The 22,483-nt window shown below is 38.1% G+C and overlaps 1 protein-coding gene and 1 long non-coding RNA gene across 3 annotated transcripts in view; both read left to right on the forward strand.

Moving 5' to 3' along the window:
* LOC134220447 (Kv channel-interacting protein 1-like) overlaps positions 1–22,483 on the forward strand; it is a 100,576-nt gene that overhangs the window by 72,374 nt on the left and 5,719 nt on the right. For both annotated transcript variants that reach the window (XM_062699502.1, XM_062699503.1), the window contains 2 exons: positions 15,391–15,460; positions 15,542–15,612. In XM_062699502.1, coding sequence (XP_062555486.1) covers positions 15,391–15,460; positions 15,542–15,612 — 141 coding nt within the window. The remainder of the gene's footprint in view (positions 1–15,390; positions 15,461–15,541; positions 15,613–22,483) is intronic.
* On the forward strand, positions 9,609–10,552 carry LOC134226536 (uncharacterized). Its single transcript, XR_009983500.1, has 3 exons — positions 9,609–9,829; positions 9,900–10,029; positions 10,101–10,552. It is a non-coding gene; the product is annotated as an uncharacterized LOC134226536 (long non-coding RNA).

Below are 22,483 nucleotides of genomic sequence, written 5' to 3' on the forward strand. Positions count from 1 at the left end.
CTACTATTTCTAGGCCAGCTTATTCGCCAAGTTTTGCTTATACTTAAATATCCGTTGTTTATTTTCAACAGCGGTTGCTATTTGATAAACATAAATGGACAGGTTCCAACCTGTCCAATCTTTCCTTTTGTTCGTTTATATGACATACTTTAAATATAGAAGAAAAATGATGATTATTGCATGGCGTTTAGGGTCGCTACATCTCTTCCAATCCCACTGAGCTTGAAATTAGAATTGTAAATTATCATTTCAAGTGGATAGTTGATGGTTTCGTTTCAAAACTTTACGGTTCTCCTGAAGCTATAGTTCAAACATATTCATGAAATATTCAAAAGTTGTCCTCTGATCATTAAAAAATACAAATTTTCAAGCAGTGTATATCTTTGAAATTCCTTGATACTATTTTCGTGCAATTTTCTGATTCCTCAAATTAATTTTGCTATAACTTTTTTTGTAATATTTTCGCTTAATCCCTCTACACATATACTTCCTCGAGAGTGTCTTACCTGATGATGCCTTCTTAACTCGCCTAGCGTCTGCTTGCTGATGCTCGTTTCTTCATCATATCTCGTGTAGATCACTTGGTCGGTTTCAGATTCCGAGTGCAGGGTATACTCCTGGTATGTTGCTTGGTTGTTTGAACTTGTAACGTAATATTGGATCTCCGTGGTGAAGTTTTTGATATATGATGTCTATCGTTTGCTGGGTGCGTAAAATTTGATCGTACCGTTCACTAGTAATAATTTGACGTGCCATCTCCGAATGTATATGTTGCTTTCCTCTGGTTGTAGTTCATGAATTTCCTGCTTGCCTTATAGCAAAAATGTGTAGCTATTATAGTGTATCTCCAATAGTTTTCAGTTGATTCTCCGTTGATACGTAAGTTGTGGTGAATTGCCGTGTATACGCTGCTCAGTTTTGTTGTGAGACATTCGCATCTTTTGTTGTGTGATGCAAATTAGTTGTTATTGATAAAATTTTGCTCGTTTGATATTTCGCCTTGGGTTGATCCTCTTCATAACTTGTCTTCTATCGTGGGAGTTTAGTCTTCATGGTTTTTCTGTTTCTGCTTATCTCGGAGTTATTGTGTTATTTCGCCTGGTTAAATCTTCTTTCATATCGCCTTGTATAATTCACCTTTTCCTAATGTTCCTCCGAAAATTTCTACTCCTGATGTTCCTCCAAAGATTTCGTCCTGTTGAATCCGTCTTGATACCCCACACTCTTTATCTTCAACCTTCCGTATGACCTGTCGTTCTGGTGATACCAATTAACTCTGGTATGTATTTCTCGATACACGATGTCTTCCTTCGTTCGATTCTCGATGTCTTCCTTCGCCATCGGATGTTGTCTGTTCGTCTTCGCTGGATGTTCTTTCGCCCGTTTGCCTCTCGAGTAAGTTATTGTGCACATTTACATTTGGAAAATAATTGTGAACTATTTTACTGTCTTTTACTACTCTACACTGTTTTTTGGTTTTTTTTTTTTGATTACCGGATAATGATTACATCTTCAGTGCTATGTTACTATTTTTATGAATTTGATTCTACTTATTGGGCCTTGCCTCCTTTTGAATTTATCGTTCGATAATAAAAAAAATAATTGATTGTATTACTTCATCTGATTATGTTATTCTCGCTGAATTATCCCCCGTGAAAAAAATTGAGTTGAAGCAAAGAATGTATTCTGCAGGTTTTTGTACAGATATATCTAAAGATAATATAATTTTCTGCGAAATACTTTCTGCCACATATTACATATTATACCTTATTGGTTTTTTGTTTAGGTTGGCCTTGATGGTTAATTGCTGCAACTGCTCCCCTCCACCGTTTCTGGCTTTTGGCGTGTTTCTGAAATGAGACTTAGACCTCGTGTTTAGTTTATATTTCATATTTAGGCAATAATTTAACATAAAGCATATTTGAACAAAAAGCAAAATTCTCAGATTATTATTTTTGGTTAATTTAACAGTAACTCAGCTTGTTTGTAATACCTCGATACTTATAATAATATCAACCATTTCAAAATTCTCTTTCTTTTCACGAGTCTTACTATAGTAATTTAAAAAATGTTATTTAGTATAACCATGATTACCTTTTCATTTATTTGCTTTACCTTTTTTTTTTAATTTCAATTCTCAAATTTTTCAATTGTCTAATGCCCTTTTTTTTAAATTCAATTTGATATTGATTTTCCCTAGATTTCACTTAGATTCGCTCCAATTTGAATTTTTTCATCCCCATTTTAACCACATTGTCTCTTCTCACATATTTCATGATTTTCGTTTTGTTCATTTTCTCAGTCACTATTTGTTACATATTCAATCAATCATTCATACAACAAGAGCCATATTCACACATTCCGAGGACGTCTCCTCTTGTCCATTCAAATAACTGTTCACCTTCATACTATCAAGCACTCAAACAAAATTTTTCATTTGTTGTCATACTCTGTCACATATTCTTTCTTAATGATATGTTTAATACAAGAGATTCCATCGCGCAAATCTCTCTCGGTACCCAAAACTAGTTTCTCATACTCATATTAATTAGTTTAAAAAAAATCACTTTCATATATCGTTCTTCTAGAATCATATTTTTACATTTCCGTTATACTTACAAACTTTACGAATTTCCATCGATTATAATTTATTCGGCTTCTTCCATATTACATATATATTTTTTTAAATTTACTTGTTGTCTTCTCATACCTGTAATTCAACTTCTAGTTCCTCATAATTCTTTTTTTTTTAGCATATGTCTACCATATAATAATTTTGATATTTATATTAAGGTTTATCTTCAAGTTGATCTCATATTCTTACATATATTATTATCTGTTTCATTCTGGATGGCCATCCATTATCTTTTAAAAAGGCTTTCTAACTTATCATCAGTTGTAAATACGTTTGTAATAAATCATTCTGTTTAAATTACTGTTTTATCTTTGCATTTTAATTTTTCTCGCAACGAATCAATTAAACTTTTCATAGAAATTCTTTTTCCATACCATTTTGTATTTCAGCTATTCAACGATATATATTTTATATCCCATTACATGTTGCCTTTTTATTTTCCATCATTTTCCCTTCTTTCATATTTTCCCATAGTTGTTCTGTTTTAGACCCCAGCAGGTTACCCATTTTCATCCGTATTGGATTTATCATTCTTTTTTTTTGTGTTCTCCCATAGTGCCCCTGTTTTAGACCCCAGCGGGTGTCCCATTTATATTCTCGATCGTGTTAATGTTTTGTATTTTCCCATAATTTTCCCAATAGCTTTTACAAGCTTCCATAGAAGTAATAGTTGATTCGTGTTACACAGCTTTCCGGCAATGCTGTTGTTATACTTGTAAATGTAGGTTCGTTAAATTTAAATATTAATGCGTTGACTATACTGTTTATGCTAGTTACCTTCTTCATCCGTTGTATTAAAACATATAATATACGCCTTAAAAATGTAAACGTATAGATCATTCCATTCTTTGTACTTATTTTAGTTGAATTTATTGACTATTTTGTATACTATTTAAATGAATGTTTTTTTTTCTTCATGCTTGCTAATATTTTAGTTTGTCTCCAATTATAATAGTTATGCGCTTAACTAGATTTCATATTGTTTTAAATTTATTATATTTATATTCATTTGCTAAATCGTACTTATTGATTGTATATATAACTTGTATAATGTAAATTAAAATGTAAAAATATAAAAAAAAAGTCAATATATTATGTACAGAACTTAAATCAATACTTATTCTAACTAAGTTTAAAACTTATTTTAACTAACTATGTTCTATCTATTTACATTACTTATGCTAATCTTTATAATGATAATCCTTAAGCCTACTATGTAGACTCACCATGCTCGATACTAAGCTTTACTTTTCAGTCGTTGTATTTCTTTAGTCTGTTATTATGCACTTTTTCAAGTCTTTTCCCGTTTTTGATTATTGTAGTTTGTGCACTTGGAAGACTAACTACTTCATATGGACCTCTCCATAAAGATTGCAATTTCTGTCCTGTACCTGTGGGGTTGGCTTTCACTAAAACCATATCTCCCCACATTGGTTGCCAATCTTTAGCTGTTTTGTCGAAATATTCCTTCCGTTTCTCCTTCGATACTATCAAGTTTTCTCTAGCCGTGTCGTGAATATATTTTAGAGTGACTTTCAATTCGTTGGAATAGTCTCCATAGGTAAATTCCATATCTCTCATTCTGTATATTGAATTAGGTATTCTTGCTTTTCTGCCATAGAGTAATTCGAAAGGCGTGAAACCAGTCGATGAATTAATTGTAGTGTTGTACTGGAATGTAAAATGGGGTAAAAGCCTATCCCAGGTTTGTGGATCTCCTCCTATAAATTGGCGTAAGTAAATTTTTAATTCTCTGTTGGATCGTTCCACAAGATTTGCCTGAGGATGATATGCTGTTGTTGTTATCTTTTTTATTTTTAAGACTTTACAAACATTTTTCATGAGGTTGCTCACGAAATTTGCACCTTGATCTGTTACTAGTTCCTTGGGTGTTCCAAATTTACAAATAAAGTTATCTACGAAAGTTTTCGCTACAGTTTCGCTTTCTTGATTTTCCATTGCCGCAACTGTAAGATATCTGGTTAAGTCATCCTGTATGACCAGGCCATATTTGTTGCCATTATTAGATTCAGGTAGTACTACAATATCCATAAATATTTTATCGAATGGTTCAGTAGATGTAGTGGTAATCTTCATTGGAATTTTGTTTGAGGCACTAATTTTGTTCTTTTGGCAAGAGTCACACTGCTTTACATAGTTTTCAATATCTTTTCGCATATTTTCCCACATGAACATTGGGCTTATCCGCTGAAACATACGTTTACCCCAACATGTCCCCCAATGGGCAGTCGTGAAATTCCTTAAGTACTGTATCTCTTTCTTCATGTGGCACCCACATCCTCTCTTTGTTTGGGACAAACAACGTGAATTTCTTATTTAATTTTTCTGCAATAAATCGTAGCATGTTTGCATATATAGGAGCTTGGAGGTTTCTAAACGAAATTATTTGAATATTTTTCGCTTCATTTGCGAATACTGGATGTTTGCTAAATCCATTCGTCAATTCCTGAAATAATGTTTTCGGGTCTTCTTTTGATTGCTTGGTTCCGTTCAATATAATGCCCCACATTTTGTGATCTGGTATTGAAAATATGTTTCCATTCAAATAATCTTTCAGGCCATGAGGCAGCTTAGCCAATTCGCTCAACTCTTTGTATGCTGATCTGCTGTTAAGAATAACAAACGTTGCATCAATTTTATTTTCTGGAATTATTTCTTTAGAAAAGTTCAAAAATTTGAAATCAATTTTACCATCTCGTTCAGCGTTTTCAAATTCTTCGTATACATTCTCATGACATTGATCGTCATCTATGTTGAAGCTTAAATCAATGTTATCCAGTCCATCCATATCTGCGCTCCAATTTTTACTCGTTTTTCCATTGAAGGCTTTTGTGTTTGCATTGTCATGATTGGTCTTTTCCTTTTCTTGCTGTTGTATTTGCCTTCTTTGTCGTCTGGTAACGACTGCAATATGGTTTGGGCTACTTTCCTTCTCATTATCCGGCTGCTGCAGTCTAGATAAGAAGTCCGCTACAACGTTATCCTTTCCTTGTTTGTATCGAACATCAATTTCCAATCCCTGCAATTTCAATCTTAATCTGGTCAAGGTTGGAGAGGTTTCCTTCAAGTGCCATAGCGAAATCAGTGGTCTATGATCAGTGTAGACTATAAACCGCTGTTGATAAATATAATGTTTAAAATAGTTTACCGCCAATACGATTGAAAGTAATTCCTTCTCAATTGTATGATATTTACGTTCAGCGCCAACAAGACTCCTACTGGCGAATGCAATAGGTATGTTTATAGATTTTCATTTGAAAGTACTGCTCTGATCGCATAATCACTAGCGTCTGTAGTTAAAACAAATGTATCATTGTAATTCGGCCTTACTAATAAGGTATCTGAAGTTAGAAAGTTTTTCAGTTTTGAAAATGCTTGTTGGCATTCGTTGGTCCAATTAAACTTTACGTTTTTCCTGAGTAAATCATTTAATGGTTTTCGTATTTCGGCTATTCTTGGTATGAATTTTCCATAGAAATTAACTGTTCCTAGAAACGAACGAACATCTTTTACTGTTTTTGGTGTTGGCATTTTTGAATTGCTGTTATATTGTCCGTTACAGGATGAATTCCGCTTTTATTCACGATGTGTCCCAAAAATTTTAATTCTGTCCTTAAAATTTGGCATTTTGATGGTTCAATTTTCAAATTATGCTTACGAAGAGCCCCAATACCTTTGACAAGTTTTTGTTGTGTTCTTCAATTGTACTTCCTGAAACTATTATGTCATCTAAATAAACGAATGCTTTTATGCCTCTTAGTTCGTATAACACAGTGTTCATCAATCTTTGAAATGTTGATGGGCTATTTCTGAGTCCCATAGGCATTCTCGTAAATTCGAAATGTCCTGTTGGGGTGGAGAAAGCTGTTTTTGGAGCGTCTTTCGGATGAATAGCAACCTGATAAAATCCTGATTTCAAATCGATTGTTGAAAAGTATTTGCTATCACCAAGGCTATCTAAAATTTCGTCAATTATGGAATTGGGTATACAAAGGTTTTGTGATAAGATTTAGAGCTCTGAAGTCTACTACAATGCGATATTTCTTATTGCCGTCTGTATCCAAGTCTTTCTTCGGAATACACAAGACTGGTGCATTCCATGGACTTTTACTCGGTCTAATGATACCTTGCCGCTCCATTTCCTCTATCTCTTTATTGATTTGAATTTTGGTTTTCTCTGGGAATCGATATTGTCGTTTGTTGATTGGAACATTAGTTGTAGTCTCGATCTCATGAACAGCCGCATTTGTTACTGTAAGGTGATCTCCTTGGAGAAAAAACACATCTTGGTAATTAACCATAATTTGGGCCATTGTATTAAAATCATCTGTTTTCAAATGTTTCATTTCTAGTAATTTCATTAATTCACTTGTTCTAATATTTCCGTGCAATTGTTCATGAATGTTGTTTTCTACAAGGCTGCAATCCAGTTTTTGATCTAAATTTTCGAACCCATAAATTTCCTCGGATGGTTCATCTACCATAGCCTCTGATGTAAAAACTTCTCCCATTTTTCTGTTAAGTTTGGCAAGGTCGTTATTCACAATAGTATTCGCAAAGTATTCTTCTTCGTCTGTGTATATATCATCTGGATCTGGTTCCTCTGGTTCTTCTTCATCTTCATCAACATGTTTCTTTAAACTGTCTTGGTCTTCAATATCCCTTAAGACGTAGTCTACTATGTTCCATCGTATTCGATTATTTTCCATATATGGCTTCTTAGCCTCTGCATTAGTTTTGAAAATTCCAATTTTAAAATTATTTTCGATGGCATGAACGTGTTTTTTGATAAAATTCGCTCCAATTATTGCCGGGACGGTTAGATTTTTAACCACATAAAATTTTGTGGGAAATATTTTCTCTCCAATCTTCAAATGTATCCAAATAGATCCTATTGATAAAATCGAATTTTTAGTCACTCCTTGAACTGTCATTTGATCTTTCGTATTAATGGATTTTGCCCCTACTCTGATTGCTCTTTTGGCACTGATTATATTCATTTGAGCCCCAGTATCTAAAAGATATTTTGTTAATTCGTTTGGATTTTCAAGTGTGGCAAGTTCCAAACAGAATCGATGATCGTAGGTAAATTCTATGGGGTATCTAATACCTTCATTTTTCATTTCGTCTAATTCCTGGTTTTCTTGAACCTTAAGCGAATAATTGTCTTTGAGTTGGTTGGTTTGTTCCTGTTTGTCATAATTATTTTCTGCAAAACAATTTAAATCCGTATGTTGTTTCATATAAGTATCCTTAGGAAAATGATCTGTATCAATAGTTTGATTATTTGTTCGACATCCTTTGTCAATAATATGTTCAGCTTCTTTAAATGCAAAATCTTCGTTATCTGTTGTCTCTGTTTGACAAGCCATGTCACTAAATAATACGTAATTCCGATTACTTGTGTTTCCTTCACTGATTTTTCCAGCTAATGTGTTGACGCCATTTATTCTCCTTTTTGATTTATTTTTAGTAGTGTTCACAATAATATCTGGTTTGCGCAAAATGATATACGCAAATTGCTGATCAATATATAATGTATGTTGCTTAAGGAATTCTGCTCCTATAATTCCCGGTACACATAATTCTTTTATTAAATGGAATTTAATTTTATATTGCGAATTCCCCATTATCATATTTATTTCTACTGATCCTAATGTTAACGTTTGCGTTGAATTGAATCCAGTCATATTTAATTTTTCGGACAAATTTACTTCAGTTTGCCCCATATTAGCAGCTACGTCCCATCTCATTAAGTTACAACAAGCACCAGTATCTATCAAAAACTTCATTTTACGATTGGGATTGCCCAATGCTTTGAGGGCCAATAAAAATTGATTATCGCTCGTACGTATAATTGGCACCCTTTCATGTGCCGGAATGCAAATATTAAGCTTGTGCATACTTGTAGAGGAGTTTTCTTCCATCTTATTTGAACGTGAATTATTGGAATTTTCCCTATAAACTTTAAATTTATTGTTATTATTATCCACATTATTATATTTAGCAATATTAGTGTTATAGCGTCTAATTGGTTTATTATCTATTTGTCGGGGTGTTCGGACGCAATATTCGAAACCCCCATTGATCAGTTTTTTTGTTTCGTGTTAGATGTAATCCTTTGAACATATGCGTGTGAAAAATCATTTTGACATTCTTTACCATTCAAGTTTTTTCTATGTCCCTCGTTAGAGATTTGATTAAGATTGTCTTCCATAGCCTTGTTCAATATTTCCACTCTTACGTTGATCTCTTCAATTTCATTTCTATCGTCCCACTCGTTTTTTAACCAGATAAGTAACTCTGGAAATGATTTTTCTCTCTGGAATATTCCTGCATGGGCTAGATCCTTGTTTCGAAGTCCCCTAAGAAATGTTTTCGCAAAGATGATAACCCAAACGGCCCTTCATTTTCTATCCATTTATACAATTCTTCTCCTCTCGCTTTATATTCATCAAACGATTCGTTTGGTTTCTGTAAAAGTGTTTCAATATCTTTCATTAGAGCACTAACGCTTTTCTGAAACTTAAATTCTCGTTGTAAATTAGCTTTCACTTCTGTCCAAGTAGGGGCAATTAAATTCGAAATTTTTCGAAGAGCCTTACCTTTCAATTTCATCCATATAACATTCAATAGCGGAGTTTGATCGTGTCCTTCTAACTGAGATGCAAATAATTCCAATTGTAAAATGAATGGTTCCAGCTCTTCTGGATTTCCATCATATACGGGTATACATTGGAGTGCTGTTATTTGTGAAAACTCCATTTTACCTTCCGTTTTGTACCGAACCAAAGTATTTAATCAAGAATCAATTAATTGTGACATTGAGGTGTTAAATTGAATAAACTTGTTTGTAAGAACACAAATCCTGCGAACGCATATTGCTGGCAATTACTGTACTGCTGTTGCATACATTACTTCATTCAAATTAAAAGCTCCCGTACGTAGACGTGTAATCATATCCAATGCATTGCATTGGAAACGCGCCCATTACCGTGCGCCTATCTGCTCGTCCGCGGTTTGGACGACTAATTGCCGACGCATCAAAATGTACTCAGTCCGTTCGCGGGTCGTTCGTTCAGTTCGTTCGCGGGTCGTATTGAAAACAGTGCCGAGAGAGTTACCGAAAAAAGTGTGTCATCCAGTGTCCAGTGTAGAACATCGTCGTGGAAGGTAAATATATAGTGATAATTAATTTATTGCAGGTGAACATATGTGAATGCCATGGGTATCTTAATTTTAGTTTTCACCGGAAAATCCATCAAGACGTCTTCGAGTTATGCGAAAACGAACAGAGACCGTTTAATCGTGGACAAATTCTAGTGCTTTACCGCAGTGTTTCCTGTTGTGCGGTAACCAAGTATCCGTGATAGGTTTATACTCACTCACTATACGTTTATACTCATCTCTGTATCGTGTAAATAATTTCACTTTTCAATTTTAGTCCTGGACTTAATACCAACTTTCAATCGGATACTCTGGGCTTGGCATCTATTGAGTGTGAGTATTTAGTAGTAAATAATGTGTTGAGGATACTTGTATTATGGTATTTATAAATAAAAATGTTTTATTATTACATGTAAATGCTTCGAAAAGCCCGAAATTCATGTACTCACCTATACCACTTTTTTTTTTACTGCTCCGATGCTCCAGGGAATTTAATTAATTTGTCCGAGTTTTTTGTTCATTATGGCTGATTTTTTTTGTCCTTTTTCGCACATTTAAAGTTTTTATTCTGATGTGCACAATCATAGTTTTCTTCACTTTTTACACATTTTGGATGTGAATTTCATTTCACTAAGTTTTTTTTTTTTGAACTTTTTCACTTTGAAATTCAACCATTCTGTCTTCTCGATTTTTTTATAACTACTAGACTGTTCGAAACGGCGTTTCCATTGCCAAATTTTAGCGGTTACCGCTGTCACCAATTGCACGAGCTCGAGCGGTTAGTTTTCGGGAAAAACAGTCATCACAATTTGAAAAATAAAACACTTGAACAGTTCTGATATGACTTGCTTACTCCAAGTCCAAAATCCGACCCTCTTCTTTATTTACAAAAACGTTATTTATAATTACTGGCTATTGTTTACAATTTTTCTCTCATTTTCAATAATGTTGCAGAATGTTGCATGCTACCTACATTTACTCTCATGTGACATTCTGCTCCGAGAGCATTCGTACTCTCTAAATAAACAATTATTTAACAATTGAGTCAGCTACTATTTCTAGGCCAGCTTATTCGCCAAGTTTTGCTTATACTTAAATATCCGTTGTTTATTTTCAACAGCGGTTGCTATTTGATAAACATAAATGGACAGGTTCCAACCTGTCCAATCTTTCCTTTTGTTCGTTTATATGACATACTTTAAATATAGAAGAAAAATGATGATTATTGCATGGCGTTTAGGGTCGCTACAAAGGTGCTCCATGGTTAAATCATATTTTTTGTATGAATATATGTTTAATGAATAATCTTTAAATGTGGGCTTCGTGGCCGTGCGGTTAGCGAACTCAATCGTCTAGACGCAAGGGTTATAAAGCGTGGATTCGATTCCCGCCCCGGTAAGGAGGAAACTTTTCGTGACCGGTCCACCGAGTGTTATGTGTCCTGTCCGTTGTCGATGTGTTAAGTGTTCAGTCTGTACGACCTCTGGTCGAAGACGGTGTTCCTGTCTTTATTATTCATTAATCATGATTAAATCTATTAGCATTAGTGATGCTCTGCAATGCTCTGCAATAGATACACTATGCGCACGGAGTCGGGAACTCGCCATCTGCGGATTGGCAATCCTACGCCTTTACTCGCAAAGCGTCTAGGCTGACCAGATCATTTAGGTGAAAAAACGGGACAAACGCGCTTGCAAAACGGGACATCCCAATAAACCTTGTGATGTTGTGGAAATTTCAAAATTTATGAGCTTAATTTTCATTTTTGGTTTAGGAAATCAGAAATATTTTAGAGTCATTCACTACCATAACATTCTATTGAATTAAGTTAGTTGTAGAAAAATACGCAACTACAAATATTTCACTCTTCAAAGGAACGCGGACAAAAACACAAAGGAACAAAAAAATTACGCAATTTTCAATAGGGGAAAAGGCGGCTTTGGCAGGTTTTGTTCTATTATTGTCAGGGGGTTTTTGTCGACCAAATTTTATGAAATTTGGCCACAATATTCTTTGATATGCAAAGAATGTTTAGGCCAAATTTGAGCATAATCAGTCATAAAAAAATTCCCTGACAATAATAGAACAAAACATGCCAATGCCGTCATTCCCCCTATTTAAAATAAAGTAGAAGTTTGACATTTTATTTCGATCTACTTTTAGGATTTTATTTTAGACCAATATCAAAAACTTTTCCAATTCTGAACAATTGAAAATAACAAACAATAGTCAAAGTACTCTGCCTAAGGTTTTGCAAAAATCTCGTTATCATGAATATAAGTGGGAAAAAATCTGCAGATAAGAATAACAAAAATCCAAACAAGAAAATGTAATTTTAATTATTTCCATGAATATTGTTGGCGCATGAGAACAAATGCAGGGTTGTTCCGACTACGCGAATTTCGCGATTTTCGCGGATTTCGCGGTTTTTGCGGATTTGGACTTCGCACGGATTTAGTTTAAGATGATAATTTAATAAATAAAATGCTAGATCTCAGGATTCTCTGGACGTTCATTTGAAAATTTGTTTTATGGTCTATCTAGATGGGCTTCATTTTCGTTAGCGTTTTGACTCAAATCCCGAACATGACTCATATTCTGAACACTGGCGTTTTAGCGCCCTAACACTATAATTTTCATCGGTTTTCCGAACTGAGTATGAGGATTACAAACGAATTCAAGCTCCTATGGATAAAAATACACGAAAATGGCCCTTATAAAACGAGTGTTTGGAATATTAGTCACGTTCGGAATTTGAGTCAAGTAAGTGCTTAGCATAGCGCATAGCATATGTGATTGTACAAATCGTGGGTGGCTATACAATGCTCAATTGAGCAATCTACTGTATATTGTCGCAAATTGGTACTTGGGATTAGTACCTTTTCCTATACAGTAGCAGTTGTATACCTGGCCACGTCCTTATAATCACGGAGGGAAGGGAAGGAATGTTAGTTCAACATCTACTAGTGAAGATGCAGGGAACCCATACTACCTTCATAGATGTCTCGGGAAGGAAAATTTGTGTTAGTGGGTAAGTTGAATAATAGGGAGCTATTCGACAATATAGAGCGTTTGTCAATAACAGTATATGCTGAAAAAATATTAAAATATAGTCATCAATTTACTTACGAAACGTCCAAAGGAGGACAAAGTAACCGCATTATATACATTATATACATTATATCGCATTATATACAAAACACGTTCAACCGCACACTTATTCACCGAACATTAAAATAAGAACCAAAAACTCGGATTTCACGAATGTTCTAAATCCTACCTGAAACACGTCCGATCACGCACCAATTGTTTACTAACTCGGCCGCGCGAACTATCTGCTTACTGAGCAGAAACACGACAAAACAGGCACTGACGGCCGCGCAAAGCAAAACACAAAATTTCGGCAAATGGCGCGATCGTTCTGCCGTCCGAAATAAGAGCCAACTCGCACTAATTTGAGTCAAGTAAGTGCTTCCGCAGAAATTTGAAATTAAAAGGAGAAAAAGATATTCCTGTAAAAATGCGGCAATCTCATGAGTATTTTTGCAATATTTTCGGATAACTCCGATGATTCACAGGAATACACATAGAAAAATTACGAAACCTCTACAGCCTAAAGAGGATTTCTGCAGCATTTAGAATCCGTTAAATTATAAAAAATGGGGAATTTCTGCGTAAATTCTTGCAGCGCTGACCGCAGCAATTAGTGTAATGTTGCCTTGAATTTACGAAAGGATTTGGGATGTTGTTGGAATGTTGTTCACCGGCATTCACCAAAGGAAGTCTTCAGAAATTTCCAAACCACAGGAATTCATGAAGGAATGTATTTCCGGAAGATTTTTTCCCCAGATTACCAGAGAAATTTCCGCAAGAATTCACGTTGCGATTTTCTCAAACATTTTGTTAGCGGTAATCACATAAATATCTGTAAAAAAATCTAACAAATTGTGCCTCGAATTTGACGAAGGGTTTTTCAGAAGTTTTTACGCAGCAAGTCACCCGCAGTCAATTTCTGCATGAATTACCAAACCGTTTTACACAGGAATTAATGAAGGGATGTCCGCATGTAGTCTCTAAAGATTTTCTGTAGGTTGTTTTTGAATAAGTTGCTGGAATTTTCATCAAATTATTATATTCAATTCATAACAAAATTCCAGAATGAATTTCCGCATAAGTTCCCTGGGGAACTTGGGCAAGAATACCAGGATGAATTTCGACAGATATTCTCGGAAACAGTCGAAGCTCTACGCAATTTTATAATTACAAGAAAGTTTCATAATTTATTCCTTCATAAGAAATTGCCGTTTTCGGCAGATTTTTTGTTATTTGCCTAAGTTCATCTATTCATCAATTATCATCTGCATCTTTGTGCCGAATTCCACTGACAATCTCATTTAAAACTGAAAACTTAGATGGTCGGTGGGGATTGTTAAATTAACTGCGATTTCCTTAGTCCAATTTTCAATTTGGTACAAACATGTGCAAAATTGAAGCTTTTAATCATATTTTAAATCAGGAATATTAAAAAACGACCTCGAAGAGAAGACGTTTAGTAGATTGTGGAAACCAAAATTGATATTTCACGTGTATTTGCTTAAAATTTAGTTCTGGGTCGCGCGGATTTGGCGCGAAATGGATTTCATGTCGCGCGGAAATGGCGCGGATTTGATTTTAGTCAACGCGGATTTGGCGCGGAAAATATTTCAGAATCTCCGTAACAACCCTGCAAATGTTAAATCTTATCTATTCACGTTTTTTTTTATCGAAATGATTTAAATGATGCTTAAAGTAGCCTCACACCTTCACTGACAAAAATCTAATCATATCCATTATGTGTGGCACACATAAATTTTGACTAAAGCATTTCCCACATAACGGCTATGTGCATTCGCATAGCATATATGTGGAAACACACATAACCATTATTAACTAGTAACCTTTATGTGGATTCTCCTATAGCGGGTGGTTATTAACGCACACATAAATTTATTTGGAAATTTCTTTAGATTTTTGCCAATAAAAATGTGTGGATTTTTATTAGTGTTGGGAATCTTGTCTATTAATTTTGTTCCCATGAACAAAAAAAAAATGAATTTCCTACTTCAGAAGATTCAAAAAGAATAATCGAAAAGGAACTTTAATTGCCTAAAATAATGAATTTGTTTGAATAATATTTTGGAGCTCTTTGAAAGAATCAATAAAAATACGGGACAAATTGAGGATTTTTTAGATTACGACGGGACAGCACAATCAGGTCTAAAAACGGGACTGTCCCGTTAAATACGGTACGTATGGTCAGCCTAAGCGGCGGTCTATAACATTGGATTATCGTGAGGTTCCAGACCCTTATTCTGAATCTGACAATGATTATTATCTCATAATTATAGCTTAGCTGCTTAGCCAACTATTTTGATAAGCTTACCTGTTGCAATATAGTATTGTTACTAAACTCATGTAATGATGAAATCGGTGAATGTTTTGTGAATGCGCCACACAGTGTGTTCTTCAATTAACACAAACATTATGTTAAACAATTCTAATTTTGTCCTCTTCTTTTCTACTTATAGGAATGTCCCGATGGTGTGGTGCACGAGGATAGCTTTAAGGACATTTATGCAAAATTTTTCCCTCATGGAAGTGAGTATATTTTATGTTGTTTAGTGGCACTCGAATTGAAGTTACATATTCAATATGAACTGACAACCTGATTCGTTTCAGATTCCAGCCTTTATGCACACTATGTGTTCAAAGCGTTTGATGTTAATTGTAATGGATCCATTACTTTTCGGGTAAGTGATAATGATTTTTTTTTACATTTTGAGATAAATTGATTGAAAAAAGTTCAAGAATTAACTGCAGTTCCATTTGAAAATAATGAGATGAATAACTCGCCCTTGTTCTTTTATAGTCTGGAAATGTTATGGTTCAAGCTTTCTGGAACGGATACAGTTAATGCCGAAATCGTCCACAAAGCAGAATGTATTTAAAATAAAATCATCCAAAACTAATGAAACTAGCAAGCATTCTGTATAGATTTTGGCCCAAAAAATATATAAAAATATTTGTAAGGCTGCATAAATTGGTATAACTTTGAAAAATGAAGTTTAAAAATACACATTATCCAAAAACTGTCAATTGAACTTGAACATATTAAATTTTACGGGTAATTATGCGGAACTTTGACCGAGGTACGATGAAACTGCTCCCAAAATAACAACGATAAATTTGGCTTCTTGTGTGTTTAAAAGAATAAATTCTTACCGGTGTCAAAGTGGTCTCAACCCTAGCCTAGATTATCACTAACATTTATTTTAAGTATTTGCTGTACTGGTTTTGGAACAGAACTATAGTATTAGGGCATTTGTTCTGTTATTAATAACATGCTCCTATATTCATGCCATTCTCAGAATAGAAAATGATTTGCGTAATTTTAATCATGCATGTTCACCGCTGAAAAAAAAACAGGAAAATGAGAATCAGAGCAATTGGCACCAATTTGTTTTGTTTTTGATGTGGGTACATGTTATGAATTCAAGGAGCAGGAACTCTATAATAAATTCAAAGGTAAATATTCATTTCTTTATATATGCGTGTAATTAGATTGTTTCACTTTTTTCATCGGATTGTTACCTATGTTTTAATCGAGTTTCAAATTACGCGGTTTTTTTCTCTCAAAATTCTACGGAGCATAATTCTACAAGCCACTTTAACGCTAAATTTTAGCAATCCAAATTGAATCCTCAAAATGTTTTCTTAGCCGAACCACTGTTCTCTGCATTTTACCAAACACTAACCCTTGAATCGATGGAGAAAACGCATGGTTGGTTGGTGCCATATTTCATGGTTAATAGCGTGATTCTTTGGCGGCAACTCGCACCATGTCAACGTGAACGGGGGAAAATGGTATTTATGCGCAAAACCGTTCTTTGAGAGTTTCATAGACGTTTTGAACGGACTTTCTCAGGTTTTCCTTACTTCGGTTTCCATGCTATGGATGCATATCAGACTACTCACTTCTATGAAGCGGCAGCTTGCAAACACTTTGCTCTAGCAATAATGCCACATCTACGACGCCGCGCCGGCATGGACGATAATGATGGCAGAAAATCCACAACCCTGTTGATACTCGATATATGAACGGGTAATAGGCAGCTAGGTTTCCTGCCTGTCTGTTTCGTATTTTTCCGATTGTCACGCGAAAATGCTGTCGTGCGTGCGTAGGAAGACTGAAGGAAATATTTATGTTTGAATGCAAAACCTAGCTGCGTGGTGCTTTCAAAGCTTTTTTGCCACATCAGTTATATGGTTTACTGCTTGTAAAAAGAGAAGTGGTTTGAGCGTTGATTGTAAAAAGTTTGTAAGAAATACAGTGTAGAGAATAAGTGGGTATTTGTAGTTTACACCTATAGCTAATAACTTTATTATTATTATCGTCACGCAGTCAACGGAGGGTCCAGCTTTTAATTGATAAATCCTAACAACTAGGGGCAGCAGGGACTATGTCCAACGGCTTGACGATACCTCCCCAGGCCATCTACGAGTTGTGCGACTTGCCTAAGATGTGATGAGGTTTGACACTGGGCCCTGTTATACTCCTATAAAAAGCTGCATGTATCCGCAAGTAAGCCCCACCAAAGCGACCGTGTGCCGCTCAAAGCGCACAAGCCCAAGTCCTGGTGTCAGATGGGACACAAAACAGACCTGACACGACGGCCCTCCGACGAGACAGGAGGTTTGCGCAGGCATAATGAGCCGCCTGGAAAACCAATCATTACGAACAATATAAGAGATAATGCGACTCGATATAATCGGCAAATACCTAGGCGACGAATAAAGGATCACGATTAGAAGCTTGGAACATGGAACTGCACGTCGCAAGGCTTCGCAGGTTGCGACAGGATGATCTACGATGAACTACATCCCCGCAACTTCGACCTCCGGAAGCTGCAAGAGATTTGCTGGACAGGACAGAAAGTGTGGAAAAGCGGGCATCGGACGGCTACCTTCCATCCAAGCTGTTGCACCACCAACGAGGTGCCAACTTTTGATTGGGTGGCAGCCAATCAACGCAAGGATGTGCAAGCTGAGGATAAAAAGCCGATTCTTCAACTATAGCATCATCAACGTGCACAGCCCACACGAAAGGAGTCCCGACGACGAGAAAGAAGCGTTCTATGAACATCTGGAGCAGACATACGATGGATGTCCACTGCGGAACGTAAAAATCGTCATCGGTGACGTGAGAAAGAAAATGTATAGATCGGTCATAGGACCGGATAGTCTGCACACCGTATCGAATGATAACGGCCAACGATGCATAAACTTCGCAGCCTCCCGCGGAATGGTAGTCCAAAGCACCTTCTTTCTCCGCAAAAATATCCACAAGGCCACATGGAGATTACCTAATCAAGAAACGGAAAACCAAATCGACCACGTTCTAATCGACGGTACACTCTTCTCCGAAATCACGAAGGTCTGCACTTACCGCAGTGCGAATATTAAATCCGACCACCACCTCGTTGCAGTATGCCTGCGCTCAAAACTCTCGACGGTGTACAACACGCGTCGAAGCCGAACGCCGCGGCTTAACATTGGGCGGCTACAAGACGGTAGACTAGCCCAAGGATACGCGCAGCAGCTGGAAGTGATACTCCCAACGGAAGAGCAGCTAGGCGCGGCGTCTTTTGAAGATGGCTGAAGAGATATTCGATCCGCCATTGGAAGCACCACTACCGCTGCACTAGGCACGATGCCTCCGGATCAGAGAAACGGTATGACGGTGAATGTGAGCAGTAAGTGGAAGAGAAGAATGTAGAATGGGTGAGATTGCTGCAACACCGCACGAGAGCGAACGAGGCACGATATAAACGGGCACGGAACAGACAAAACTTGATTTTCCGGAGGAAAAAGCGCCAGCAGGAAGATCGAGATCGTGAAGAGACGGAGCAACTGTACCGCGCTAATAACAAACGAAAGTTCTATGAGGAGTTGAACCGTTCACGTGAGGGCCAAGTGGCAGACGAATATGGCGGTATGGTGATTAACCTGGGAGAACGCGCGAAGGTCATAATTTTACCGGCTCCGGATCTCCAGGAAATCCAGGAGGAGATTGGCCGGCTGAAGAACAACAAAGCCCCTGGGGTTGACCAACTACCAGGAGAGCTATTTAAACACGGCGGTGAGGCACTGGCTAGAGCGCTGCACTGGGTCATTACCAAAATTTGGGAGGAGGAAGTTTTGCCGCAGGAGTGGATGGAAGGTGACGTGTTTCCCATGTACAAAAAGGGCGATAAGCTGGATTGTAGCAACTACCGCGCAGTCACATTGCTGAACGCCGCCTACAAGGTACTCTCGAAAATTTTATGCCGTCGACTAGCACCAATTGCAAGGGAGTTCGTGGGGCAGTACCAGGCGGGTTTTATGGGCGAACGCTCCACCACAGACCAGGTGTTCGCCATTCGCCAAGTACTGCTAAAATGCCGCGAATACAATGTGCCCACACATCATCTATTCATCGACTTCAAAGCCGCATATGATACAATCGTTCGGAACCAGCTATGGCAGCTAATGCACGAACACGGATTTCCGGATAAACTGACACGGTTGATCAAAGCGACGATGGATCGGGTGATGTGCGTTGTTCGAGTTTCAGGGGCATTCGTCGGCAGAAAGAGAGATTTGTACGATGATTCAACACACGTCGACTGGAAGATGCCACGGTGAAACGGTCCTTCGTTGAAGAACTGGAGACGCGTGCTGCAGATATTCCGGAAGGTGGCAGCGTGGAAGACCGCCATCAAAAATGCCTTCATCGCTACCAGTGATAACAATCTGGGCGTACTGCGCACCCAGAGAAAACAATGGATCACCGATGAGACCTGGAGAAAGATAGAGGAGCGAAGAGAAGCCAAAGCCGCGATAGAGCGATCAAAAACCAGATGAGCCAAAGTCTTACCTCGTCAACGATACTCGGCTCTTGAGAAGGAAGTAAAACGCTCATGTCGACGGGACAAGCGAGCGTGGGCAGACTCTCTGAGCGACGAAGGAGAGAGAGCCGCCGCAACCGGGGACATTCGCCTCCTCTACGATATCTCACGACGCTTAAGCGGGGCGAACATCAATGCAACGATGCCTGTGAAAGACGCGAATGATCAGTTATTGACCGACCCAACTGACCAGCTGAAACGCTGGTTCGAGCACTTCGAACAACTTTTTCAAGTGCCAGCCAGGCCATCACCACCTCGGCATGATCTGCCTAGGATCCGACGTATAACACGCGTCAATACCGAAGCTCCATCACTGTTAGAGATTCAAACAGCCATCCAAAGCATGAAATCGAATAAAGCCCCAGGGGTCGATCGCATATCAGCCGAGATGCTCAAAGCTGACCCCATGACTTCCGGTCAACTACTGCATTGTTTATTTCGTAATATCTGGGACACCGCAACTTTACCGGTCGACTGGATGCAAGGTATCTTAGTGAAGGTGCCCAAAAAGGGTGACCTGACTGTATGCGATAACTGGCGAGGCATTATCTTGCTGTGTACCGTTCTCAAAGTTCTATGCAAAATTATCTTAGCCCAAGAGTCCCTTTACTTGGTATTCATTGACTACGAAAAAGCTTTCGACTGTCTCAATCACGAGAATATGTGGGGCGCCCTGAGCCGCAAAGAGGTTCCTAAGAAAATCATCGGCCTCATCAAAGCACAGTACGAGGCCTTTTCGTGTAGAGTGTTGCACAATGGGGTCCTATCCGACCCTATCCGGGTCGTATCTGGTGTGAAGCAAGGATGTATTCTATCACCGTTACTGTTCCTCATCGTAATCGACGAGATTCTGGTAGATGCGATTGACCGTGAACCAAACCGCGGGCTGTTATGGCAGCCTATAATCATGGAGCACCTAAACGACTTCGAATTGGCTGATGACGTTGCACTCCTCGCGCAACGGCGCTCTGATATGCAGAGTAAGCTCAACAACCTTGCCGAGCGCTCCTCTTCGGCAGGTTTAGTCATCAACGTCAACAAAACCAAATCGTTGGATGTAAACACGGTGACTCCTTCCAGTTTCACAGTAGCCGGGCAACCAGTGGATAATGTTGAAAGCTTCCAATATCTTGGTAGCTAAAAGGCGTCAGACGGCGGTACCAAGATCGACATAGGCGCACGGATCAAGAAAGCAAGGGCTGCCTTTGCGAGTTTAAGGAAATCTGGAAAAACAGGCAGATAAGTAAATGCACCAAAATACGAATTTTCAACTCTAACGTGAAATCTGTGCTGTTATACGCTAGCGAAACATGGTGTGTATTAGTGGATAACACTCAACGGCTGCAGGTGTTCATCAACAGATGCCTGCGGTATATAATTCGGGGTTGGTGGCCTCACAACAGGATCTCAAACAACGAGCTCCATCGTCGTTGGGACCAGAGCCCGATAGTAACAGAAATTCGGGATCGGAAGTGGGGCTGGGTCGGCCACACTCTACTTAGGGGTGGAAACGAAATCTGTAAACAAGCATTAGACTGGAACCCAGCTGGACATCGCAGCAGAGGCAGACCCAGAGACTCATGGCGGTGAGGCCTCAATAAAGAAATAAAAGAAGTCGACCGAAATCTAACCTGGCAATAGGTTAAAGCGATAGCCGGGCAACGCTGAGGATGGAGTTCTTTCAAGTCGGCCCTTTGCACCACCGGAGGTGTACAGGATCCATAAGTAAGTAAGTAAGTCCAGTTATTTGGTTTCGCCAACGACATAGATATATATTTTTTTATTCCTTTATTTATTTGGTAGGCACTCTGTGTTACTTAACCACTACTGTGCCGAGATCTACTGTGGTATTCTGCAGCCAGAATCTACACAGAATCTATTTTTAGATTTTTCCATTATTCATTTTTGTTGTCGTTCCTGGTCCATCTCGTCGTGAGTCCATTGTGTTCGTTTTGTCCATGTCATGTATCCAATGATCGTTGCATTGTTCGGTTGCCATTCATCCGGGTAACGTTTGGAGGAATGCCTCCGAGAAGAACAAGTTGTCAGTCGTCATCAGGCAGCCGTGACGGTGAGGCGTGCACCCCAATACGCCACCGCATAGGCTGCGCATCCGGCGACTGACGAGGGTTTTGGTGGAGGGGCTGGGAATCGAACCCATGACCATTCGCTTGAAAGGCGAACGTGTAGCCAACTACGCTACGGGACCCCTCTGAGACATAGATATTATAGCACGTAACTTTGAGAAAATGGAGGAAGCCTACATCAGACTGAAGAGGAAAGCCAAGCGGATCGGACTAGTCACTAACAACACTAACAACACGTCGAAGACGAAGTACATGATAGGAAGAGGTTCAAGAGAAGACAATGTGAGCCACTCACCACGAGTTTGCATCGGTGGTAACGAAATCGAGGTGGTAGAAGAATTTGTGTACTTGGGCTCACTGGAGACTGCCGAAAATGATACCAGCAGAGAAATTTGGAGACGCATAGTGGCTGGAAATCGTACGCACTTTGGACTCCGCAAAACGTTCTGATCGAATAGAGTTCGCCGCAGTACCAAACTGACAATCTACAAAACGCTCATTAGAGCGGTAATCCTCTACGTATGCACGTGGAGGAGGCGAATGAACAACGAGTTGCATGAGCACACCGCGAAAATCGGACGACTACG

Source organism: Armigeres subalbatus, chromosome 3, assembly GCF_024139115.2.
Source record: "Armigeres subalbatus isolate Guangzhou_Male chromosome 3, GZ_Asu_2, whole genome shotgun sequence".
NCBI classification, from domain to species: Eukaryota; Metazoa; Arthropoda; class Insecta; order Diptera; family Culicidae; genus Armigeres; species Armigeres subalbatus.